The 11107-nt window shown below is 47.6% G+C and overlaps 2 protein-coding genes across 2 annotated transcripts; both read right to left on the reverse strand.

The window, feature by feature from the left end:
- Window positions 1-336: 336 nt before the first annotated feature.
- LOC133207356 (olfactory receptor 5G3-like) lies at window positions 337-1263 on the reverse strand. Its single transcript, XM_061344160.1, has one exon. It carries the CDS (start codon window positions 1261-1263, stop codon window positions 337-339), a length of 927 nt encoding a protein of 308 aa, XP_061200144.1.
- A 6368-nt stretch (window positions 1264-7631) lies between these two features.
- Window positions 7632-8631, reverse strand: LOC133207335 (olfactory receptor 5AP2-like). The gene has a single exon (XM_061344138.1). It carries the CDS (start codon window positions 8629-8631, stop codon window positions 7696-7698), a length of 936 nt encoding a protein of 311 aa, XP_061200122.1. The 3' UTR covers window positions 7632-7695.
- Window positions 8632-11107: the final 2476 nt, after the last annotated feature.

The raw sequence follows: 11107 nt of genomic DNA on the forward strand, positions 1-11107 counted from the left end.
GTTTGTGTCCTTTTGTTATGGCCCATACTGACTGTCTAGAAATGGAGGCTGATTTAGTTCAACAGTAGAATTCATTCTCTGTTGATTCTGATTTGCCAAGCAAAAGTAGTGCAGAACAAAACACAGAGCATACCTTGAGTGCAGGCAATTATAAAAGAGTTTGCAATGTTCCTATTTGTATATGCAGGTGTTGATATCAAAGCAGCCCCTGCATCATGTAAGTTAAGGGGCAAAAGACTCCCCCAGCAAATGTTGTCCACCTGAGATACTTAATAAATAGCTGAGCATTTACCCATATCTCCATTCTATCTGGCCCTAAACATACAGCATTCAATATCACTTTATTTTCAAGAGTCTCCTCAGTGCCTCCTTCACCTCCCTATTCCTCAGGCTGTAGATCAAGGGGTTCAGCATGGGAGGCACCACGGTGTAGAGCATCACAGCGCATTTATCTCCTCCTCTTGAGCTGTTTGAGCTGGGGTTTAAGTAAGTAAAGAAGGATGCCCCACAGAAGATGCTGACAGTGGTGAGGTGGGAGGTGCAGGTGGAGAAGGCTTTGCGCTTGCCCTCGGCTGAATTGATGCTGAGGATGGTGGGGATGATGGCCACGTAGGAGAGAAAGATAAACAGGATGCTGGACACACCAAAGAGAGATGCTGCAGTGGTCAGGATGATGTGGCTGAGGGTGGTGTCAGAGGTGGAGAGCGAGATGAGAGGGGAAATGTCACAGAAGAAGAGGTCGATGGTGCTGGAGCTGCAGAAGGACAGGGTGGACATGCTGATGGTCTGTGCCACGCCATTGGTCAGCCCCACGAGGTATGAGCCAGTCACCAGCTGGAAACAGCACTTTGGGGACATGACAATGGGGTACAGCAGGGGATGGCAAATGGCCACGTAACGGTCATAGGCCATTGCAGCCAGCAGGAAGTACTCAGTCATCCCAAAGAAGTCAAAGAGGAAGACCTGAGCCACACACCCAGCATAAGCAATGATCTTCTTCTGTGACATCAAGTCAACCAACATCTTGGGGGTGATGATGGTGGAACAACAGAGGTCTACAAAGGCCAGGTTACCCAGGAAATAATACATGGGGGAGTGGAGGTTGGGGCTGGCCCTGATTAAGATGATGATGCCCAGGTTGCCCACGATGGTGACAAGGTAGGTGAGCAGGAAGAGCAGGAACAAGTAGACCTGAGTCACCGGCTCCTCTGTGAACCCCACCAGGCTGAACTCGGTCGCTTGGGTGCAATTGCTTTGTGCCATGGGCTGGATGGGGCTTTCTGTGTGAGCTCCTGGCTGGAGGTTTCTTCTCCAAGAGGCAGTGCTGTCCCAGGTGGAAAAGCCTCTGTGTGGTGGGAGCTGCTCAGAGACAGTCCTGCAGGATGGAAAGGGAGAGTTCAGGCACAGATCAATGAGGAACAGGTTGGGGACAGTCCTGTGCCAGCACAGGTAGAACAAAGGGGTGCTGAAGCAGTTAAACACCATGGCACAATGTGGTGTGTGCTCCTCTGGCTCACCTTGAGATGTTGAGCAATGACCTCTGTGGAAAGCAGTGGGGAGGTTCCACTCACCTCAGTGCTGACCCTGGGGCTTGGAGACCATCCGGCTCAACCTGGAACACAGAGAAATGTGGTGCTTTCACGGTGCAGAGTTGATCCCTCATCCTCTTGTGGGCATCTCCCAACCACCCGCTTCTTCCCTCTCTGCTGGGAGTTCTTCCTAACTGGAATGAATTCCTGACCTATGGAAAGAGCAGGTTGGAGAGGGCTTGTAGCAACCTGCTCTAGTGGGAGGTGACCCTGCTTGAGGCAGGGGTTGGAGCTGGATCATTTTCAAGATTCCCTCCAAAAAAAACCCTTCTGTGATTCCAGTCATCCTTACATGGAGATTTAGATTGGTTTCCCCTCCCTCCTGACACACTTTGTTTGCTTTAAAATCTTTTTCTGGGTTCTTTGGCTGTTCCTCAACACATCAGCAGAAATGGGCAATCCCCAGAGCTCAGCAATCTCTTCTTGACAATATGTTTTTTTGTGGAGATAATAAACTTTTGAACCTGCCTCATCTCAGCAATGGGGAGCACCCTGAGTGTCCTGTACAGGAAAGCTTCTGGTGCTCATCCAGGAGCCCTTTCTGGTCAGTGAGCAGAGGAAGCCTCCCGAGAGTGTTCTCCACCAGGGTGATCTCCAAACCTGCCTTCTCAGCAGCAGCATGGGGGGCACACAGCGCAAGCAGCTCCCTGGGAAGCCCAGAGCATCATCAAGAACTGGAGCCGAGGAAGCTGCAGTAGAGCAGGAGATAAGACAGGAGCTGGTGCTTGTTGGCAAGAGAGAACCACAGGAGATGATGGCTCAGCACACACTGTCCTTGCACAGAGAGCTCAGCTTGGGCTGAAAGATGCTTCCCTTCTCTTACATCTCAGCTCTGTCTCTGCTGCCCTCCTGATGCTCTCAGAGGTGGATGTGAAGATGAACGTGCCTGGAGCTGTGCAGGGAGCCTGGGAATGAACCAGCATCAGAAACCCCCTTCCTATTTCAAGTGATGTGGGGATGTGGGACTGTGAATCCCTTTGGGCCCCAGGAGGTGACAAAGCCCACAGCAGGTCATTATCTCTTCTCTGTGCTGCTTGGTTTGGAGAAGAATTATACCCAGAGGAGATGACCTCAGCTTGAGCGAGCAAAAGGTCTTTGGGCTCCCTTAGAGCAAACCACAGAACAACCCCACCTTTCGCATCCACTTTTGGAGCATTTCTGAGGCACCTACAGCTTCACAGGTGCCATAGTTGACATTATGATGGCAGGGAGGTGAGAGGGACCTTGCCAATTGGAGCTGGTACCAGGGCCCATCAGCAATGTCAGGCACCACAGGCAATGAACCAGCTTTCCGCCCATCTTCAATTCCTTGTACTTAAACCATAGCTCACAAATTTGGCTGCAAAGGAGCCAACAGAAGATCGTGGTGAGCTTGCTAACAGTGAGGTAAATGCTGTCCACTATTTCTTCTTCATCCAAACTTCAGTGCTCACATCACCCGAAGCACTCAGCTTGGCCAGGCTTAACTTACCCTTGGTACATCCATACTGGTTACTCATGGTCACCCTCGTGTCGTTCCTCTGCCTGGAAAGGCTTTCCTGGGGAATTTGTTTCTTTAAGATTCTGGGGACTGAGGCAGCCCCAGTCCTTGTGCTCTCCTTGATGGTGCTGTTAACCTTTTTCCACCCATTGTGCTGGAAACTGAAGGCAGAAAGGAGAGTTTGAGGGAGAGGAGCCCGAGAGTGGAAGAAAGGAGATGGGAAGGATCAGATGGGAGTGTGATAAAAGGACTGTAATGGGCAGCAAGAGGGGGAAAGGGCTCCAGGGGGACCTTACTGTGGCCTTTGAATACCTTAATAAGGGAGTGAGAGAAAGCTGAAGGGGAGCTTTGGACAAGGGCCTGTAGGGCTTGAACCTGCCCGAGGGGAGACTGAGCTGAGCTCTTAGGCAGAAGCTCTTCCCTGTGAGGGTGCTGAGGCGCTGGCACAGGGTGCCCAGAGAAGCTGTGGCTGCCCCATCCCTGGCAGTGCTCAAGGCCAGGTTGGACACAGGGGCTTGGAGCAAGCTGCTCCAGTGGAAGGGGTCCCTGCCCATGGCAGGGTTGGACTGGAGGAGCTCTGAGGTTTTTTTGACCCAAACCGGTCTGGGATTCTGTGAAACAAACTAACACAGGGACATCTCCAACTCCATAAACTAAAATCTCTTGCAGTAAGTAGACAGGGAACTGTTTCCTGAATCCACACACCAAGAGCACAGTATGGTGGGTAATACGTGTCACAACACTTGGACCTAGTAGACAGATATCAGTGAAAAGAATTTTGTTTAGGTACTACAGCAGTTCTGGTGTTGATTTGAGTTCAGGTGGTTGCTGTTTTCTTGCTCTTCCCATCACTGCTCATAGCAAAATGGAAGAAAAACCCCAGTGAAATGATAAAAACCTGTTGTGGGGATAATTACTGACTTAGTGAATTCAGCAAAGGCAAAATCAACATTTGGGGTGGGTTATACACGAAGATGTTAACAAGGGGTAACTCTGAGTGTAGAAATGGTTTCAGGAATTCTCTTTGCAATGCTGAAATCCTGTTTAAGTAGTGTTAGGAAAGCCACTTGAGAAAGTTGTGAGAATAATCAGGGGTGAGTCACGTAGACATTCACTTGTCACCCACTCCCTCCTCTCAGTGTGGGAGAAGGGGAAGGGATCTCCTTAAATCCACATATTTACAGCTGTTGTTCCTGGGCTTTATTAGTGCACCTGTAGATGATTCTTTGGGTGGATTTTGCTTGTTGTCAAGCTAAGGGTGTGAAATCAGCTCTGAAAGGCATTGTGGTGCTTGGCCATCTGAGAGTCATGGTATGGATGAGCCATCCCTGATCACAGCGGCTCAGCAGCAGTGATGAGCAGCTCCTAGGACACTTCTGACATACTTGTGGGCTATACAAAGAATTTAGTCTGACCTTGGCAGCAGAATGAGAATGGGTTTTAGAGACATTTCAGATTTTGCAGAGGGTACCCAAATGGGACATGAAGCACAAGTGACTCCATCTCTGGAGCAGCTAATGTCCCTCTGTGCTCACTTGAGGGCCCAGTTTTCCATCCCCAGGGGGGTTATGCACATGCAGTGCCTGGATGTCCAAGAGCTGAGCTGGTGCCTTTGGGCTTCCACTGTAGTCAAGGTCGAGAAGTGGGCATTTCCAGACAATGCTGAGTTGTGCCAGGGTGAACTAATAGGCCTTTATCCCCCTGAGCTGCCTCAGCTGGGGCTCCATCCCCACCTCCTGCCCGATTGCCACCCATCTCTATTTAAGCTCACTCCAGGGAGGTTGAGTTTTATTAGAGGCACTGTGGTTTCCTGTTTAGCAGGAGGTGTGCACTCTTATGAAATCCTTTGATGGTGACCTAGGCTTGCTAATGGATTTCCCTAGGCATTGCTGGACCTGACCCTGATCAGGGGGTTGATTTCATCTGGATTGACATGTTTTGGCCTTGGACCTGCCTCATCATCACCTGGTTTTCTGATGCTCTGGAGTCTTGGCTGAACTTGGCCCAGGTCTCTGTTCCTGCCATATTTCTGTAGTTCAGGTGCTGTGGGATGGTCCCTGCACACCCTGATGTCCCCTTCGACTTTGTTTAAAGAGATGAATGAGACAAACTCTCATGGCAGTCCCCAGGCTCCTGCAGAGTAGAACCCATCATCCTTTGCACCCAACAGTGCTCCCTGCTCTGACTGTCCCTCTCTCTTTGGAACATGTCCCTGCATGGGCAAAAAGAAGATAGCATTTTCAGTGAGGGAAATAGAGTGATGAATTGAACGTTATATACAAGTGTCATCCTCTGGTCCATAGTGCCTCTCCTTTACCAATATTAGAGTTTGATCGAGAAGAAATCTGGTATGTATTCCGTGTGGGAATTTTGTGTCTACAGCCAGGAGTTTCTGCATTATGTAAACCCTTTCCTCTGCAAAGATTGAAGCAGAATCATGCAAAGATGCTTTCAGTATAAAAGGTATTCCCAGAACCTCAAACCTGTTTCTTAAATTGCTGGAATTGACAGTTGTGCCCCCCTGCACATTAGACTGAGGTTCCCCTTGGACAATCACAATGTTGAATCCACTACATACAAGGCTATTGCAATCAAAACCTCTCTTGGGAACACAGAGCCAAGATAAATGTTTGAGCATTTCAGTTTCTCTGCTTTGAGAACTTTATTAAAGCCAAGAGGAAATAAAGACACCAGAGTGGGGTAATGAACCCTACAGATGACACTTCTCTTCTAGGCTCCCTTTCCCACCAAATCTTGGGCCAGATGATTTCTGAGTCCCAACTTGGGCTTTTTGTGGCTCTAAGATTTTGTATGTATAGTCTAAGCAGCAATATCGAACAAAATAGAGGAAGAAAACAAGGTGTGGTGAAGTTTTTATAGGAAGTACTCTGATGCGACCTCATAGCAGCCTTCCAGTGTCTGAAGGGGGCCTATAGGGATAGTGGGGATGGACTCTTCATTAGGGACTGCAGTGATAGGACAAGGGGTGATGGGTTCAAACTGAAACAGGGGAAGTTTAGACTGGATCTAAGGAGGAAATTCTTTCCTGTGAGGGTGGTGAGGCACTGGAATGGGTTGCCCAAGGAGGTTGTGAATGCTCCATCCCTGGTGGTGTTCAAGGCCAGGTTGGACAGAGCCTTGGGTGCCATGGTTCAGTGTGAGGTGTCCCTGCCCATGGCAGGGGGGTTGGAACTGGATGATCTTAAGGTCCTTTCCAACCCGGACTATTCTATGATGTTATGATTCTATGATATCAAAGGTCTCTTTCCTGCCAAGCTCCTTAGCATCTGATTAGATCGGTTTTGCCTCCTTCACTGAGCAGAGGTTGAAGTCACTTTCCACAGACAAAAGACAACATCTCATCTCTTGCTGCTGTTTGCCAGAGCACACAAAAAAAACTGTTCACCATCTGTATTATGTTCAAAACACCAGTTAATTCCCACTCAGAGCAGGTAAAGGAAAGATATTTTCCCCCATTGGTGTGTTTTGGCTTCTCTGAGACCCAGACAGCTCTCAGTTAGGATCAGTTAATTCTGTGTTCAGGATTGTCTTTCATCTGTGGAAATGAGCCACTGTCTTAACTCCTCTATGAAATACACTATTTGGTATTTCCTGGTGTGCACTAGCAAGAGTTAAGCATGGGCATGGAATGTGGGTGCTTGTCTCGTGCTGGAATTCTATCACACCATCTAAGTAAATGGCAGTTAAGATGAATGTAAAACACCACTTAAATGAATGGGATGATCTCTTAATGTGCCCAAATTGTCCTCAACACTGGGTAGCCTCAGCACCATTCATCATTCTATATTATGAATGATATAGTCTACAGTTTCTGCCTTAAAGTGAAATCTCTTGTGAAGTTGCAGCCAGGGGAGGGATTCCCTTTGATAGTCAAAGGTGCAGCTTGAGACCTTGATTCACACACCCTCTTCTCTTTGAAAGGCACAAACAAATGCAATGAATCTTTTGAAACCTTTTCTCTGACTCTTTTTCAGCAAGCAAATGTAAAACTACACTTCCTCTTCCCTCCCACCCAAGCAGCTTTAATAAAGAACTCACAGGTAAGAGTGAGGAATTTTATTGGAGCTGAGCGACAAGGTCAAGAATCTTGGAAGAAAAATAGATAATTATCAGTGGCAAAATTTATAATTGAGGAAAGCTGATTGGTGTTTCCTGTGAGGAAATGAGGTCTGGGACAATGCAGGGTGATTTCTTCATACAAGTGACTGAGAAGTGAATTCAAGTTTGAGGTTCCACTATTCTTGGTTTCCTTCGGAGGAAGGATCATAGAATCATAGGACAGTTTGGGCTGGAAGGGACCTCCAAAGACCATCTGTTCCAAGCCCCTTGCAATGAGCAGGGTAATCTTCATTTGAGATGCTTGTCATGGATAGGCACATCTGGGACCGGTCATTGTACCTGCTTGAATCTGAATCAATTTTCGCATGGTCTTGATGTGATTTGGGGAGTCTCTTTCTCATTCATCACTGTCCTTGGCTTTTGTTCAGTATGTGCAGAAGGACCTACATCAAATCATGCAGATTATTGGGAAAATTCCATGGTTTTAGTGCCCCATAGGCTGTCTCATTTGAGGTGAATTGTTCATGTCCTCGATGACAGAACTGTTTAATGTTGCCAGCGGTTTAAGAACCTTCTCCCGCACCTCACCAGAGCCTCCTTCACCTCGTTGTTCCTCAGGCTGTAAATGAGTGGGTTGAGCATGGGGTTGACCACGGTGTAAAAGATGGAGGCTACCTTATCCAGGCTCCCGTGACTAGATGGAGGTTGTAGGTACATGAAGAATGTTGTCCCAAAGTACATGGAAACAGTCATTAAATGGGATGCGCAGGTGTGGAAGGCTCTGGCCCTGCTCTGTGCTGAGCACGTCTTCAGCACGGTGCGGATGATGGAGATGTAGGAGAGCAAAATGATCACACTTGCCCCCACGATATTGATGGTGAATAAGGCAAAGATGACCATCTCATTGATGTGGGTGTCAGAGCACACGAGCTTGAGCACAGGGACTACATCACAAAAAAAGTGGTCGATGCGGTTGGGACCACAGAAGTAACCTCCAAAGACGCACCACATGCAGATGATGGCACTGAGGAAGGCGAGTAGGTAGGATGATGCTATCAGCTGCCAGCAGACACGGCTGGAGGTGATGGTCACATAAAGCAGGGGCTGGCAGATAGCAACGTGTCGGTCATAGGCCATCATGGCCAGGAGGTGACACTCGATAGTAGCAAAGAAAGCGAAGGCAAGGAATTGCATCATGCAGCAGGAGAAAGAGATGGTTTTGTCCTCTGCTAACAGGTCTGCCAGCATCCTGGGGGAGATGACTGTGGAATAGCAGATGTCAGTGAAGGCAAGATGGGTGAGGAAGAAGTACATGGGGGTGTGGAGGCTGGGAGACACCCGAACCAAGATGATAATGCCAAAGTTCCCCACGAGAGTCACGATGTAAATCAACAGAAACAAGACAAAAAGAAGGGTCTGCACACGAGGGCTGTCAGTAATTCCCAACAGGATGAATTCAACCTGGGTGTGATTTCTTCCCATGACCAGGTGTTACCTGCTGAGGCAAAAGCAAGAGAATATCACACTGACCAAAAGCATATCCAACTCCAATCAATGACCATTTCAACTGTGACATTTTAAAATACTCCAATATATTTTGTAACCAAAAGATATATATTTTATGTTCTTCAGATGAGGTATTCAGGAGAGAAGAGGCAGTTTGTTGAAGCAGCAAATGGCAGTTTTGCTTTTCTGTGCTGAGAATATTAAACCTCTGGATTTAGTGAAGCACACGGGTTTGAGCAAAGAATCAGATCTTTATTTGCTTACAGTTTGAAGGAAATTTGTGTCAGAAGACACCTCAGAGTAATTTCGTATGATCTCATGTAAACGTGGAGCAAGAGAAAGTCCCAGTCCCAGTGAAATCACAGCTTACAGATGAATGACCTCTGGGCATTTTCTCTTAGGTTTTGATTATCATTCAGTCACCAAGCCCCATTTATCAAACTATTGGAGCTTATTCACAATAGATAACACTCGCACTGGTAAATTAATGATTTATACCTTTCTGAGCTACAGCATGCTGAAGCATCCTAAACACATAGGCATTGGGTTGCTTGCTTTAAAAAGGAACTGATATTACAATGTGCTTATTCCAAAGGCTATTTCTTAGTGACTATATTCTGCTGACAATCTGAAATGTTGCATTTCTTTATAACAATATAAAATTCATCCTCATTTATGTCTGGAATAAATCAGTGTATCTGGCTTAAGCTGCCTATGTGAAAGAAACACAACCTGCACCAGACATTGCTCCCTCTTCTCATGAAGAAAACTCACTTTGGTAAGGCTGTTCTCTGACAAAGACAGTAAAAAGACGACCTGAGGACATGCAGAAGCAAGCCCACTGCCTCAGTGCAGGTGAGGCTCTGCTTTCGGTTGGTGTTACCTCCTGTGCCTTCCTTCTGCCACCGAGTGATGGGAGCCAAGAGTTTATCCCCAGTGCAGCAGAGAACATCCACGCACCAGCATCAGCTCTGTTAAGCACCTGATGTGAAGAGAGGGGAGCTCCTGCCAGACTCCAAGAGCCCAGCTTGTGGTGCTGGGGCTGTAAATACAGTTGCATGTGCTCTCCTGGGAGGAAGCCTCCAGGGCTGCTCATGCTTTACCAGAGGAAAACAAAGAGAAGGAAAAGCAAAGGGTGTGAAATCACCTCTGAAAGGCATTGTGGTGCTTGGGCATCTGAGGCATGGCATGGGTGAGCCATGCCTGATCACAGCTACACAGCAGCAGTGATGACCAGCTTACATGATGCTTCTGACATGCTTTTGCACCATTCAAAGGTTTCACTTTGACATTGGCAACAGAATGAGAATGGGTTTAGAAACATTTCAGATCTTGTAGATGGTCCTCAAATAGAAACTGAAGCACAAGTGACTCCATCCTTGGAGCTGCTGCTGTCCCTCTGTGGACATTTGAGATCCCAGTTTTCCATCCCCACTGGCCTTATCCACATCTAATGCTTGGATTTCCAGCACCTGAGCTGGTGACTCTGGGCTTCCCCAGAAGTGAGAAAGGGGCTTTTTGAGGCAGGGATGAATTGTCCCAGGATGAACTTATAGGCCTTTATCCCCCTGAGCAGCCTCAGCTGGGGTTCCCTCTGCCCATTTCCCCCCATCTCTGTTTAAGCTCAGCCCAGGGAGGTTGGGCTATGTTAGAAGAGTTCTGGTTTCCAGTTTAGCAGGAGATGTGCGTGTCTTTGGAATTCTTTGATGGTGATGTAGGCTTCAGCATGGATCTGTTTTGCAATTGCTGGTCAGGATGCTGACCAGGGGATTGACTTGACTCTGTCTTGTGTCTGCCCCATCATCACCAACTTTCCTGATGCTCTGGAGTCTTGGCTGAACTTGGCCCAGGTCTCTGTTCCTGCCCTACTTCTCTTGCTCAGGTACTGTGGGATTGTCCCTACGCACAGTGATGTTCTCCTTTGTCTCTTTTTAAAGAGATTAAGGAAACAAAGACCCGTGGCTGTCCTCTGTTCCTGCAGGGTAGAACCTGCCACCCTCTGCACCCAACAGCCCAGCCAGTGCTCACTGCTCTGGCAGTCCCTCTCTGTCCAGACCATGACCCTGCATGGGTGAAAAACCAGTTATTCTTCTCAGTGAGGGAAATAGAGTAGTAAGGGGAACTTTATTTCCCAGTGGTTTTCTCTGGTCATTAGTTTCTTCTCTTTTACCATGTATGATATTAGACTTCCATGGCAGGACCTCTGTTATGTATTTGGTGTGGGAATTTTGTGTCTACAGCCAGGAGTTTCTGCATGATGTAGACCCTTTCCCTGCAAAGACTGAAGCAGAATCATGCAATGATGCTCTCAGTATAAAATGTATTTCCAAAACCTCAGCACTGTTTCTTGTATTGCTGGAATTCACAATTCTACCTCTCCTGCACATTTGGCTCCTCTTGGACATTCACAAAGTTGAACCCACTACATACAAGACTATGGCAATCCAGGCCT

The sequence above is a fragment of the Neopsephotus bourkii genome, unplaced genomic scaffold (genome assembly GCF_033783945.1).
Source record: "Neopsephotus bourkii isolate Nb327-2 ecotype Australia unplaced genomic scaffold, CSIRO-AGI_Nbou_v1 NB_1869, whole genome shotgun sequence".
Taxonomy (NCBI): domain Eukaryota; kingdom Metazoa; phylum Chordata; class Aves; order Psittaciformes; family Psittacidae; genus Neopsephotus; species Neopsephotus bourkii.

Bases quoted from the DNA above. Each gene is read 5' to 3' on its own strand.
- LOC133207356 (XM_061344160.1), bottom strand. From the start codon at position 1,263: ATGGCACAAAGCAATTGCACCCAAGCGACCGAGTTCAGCCTGGTGGGG.
- LOC133207335 (XM_061344138.1), bottom strand. From the start codon at position 8,631: ATGGGAAGAAATCACACCCAGGTTGAATTCATCCTGTTGGGAATTACT.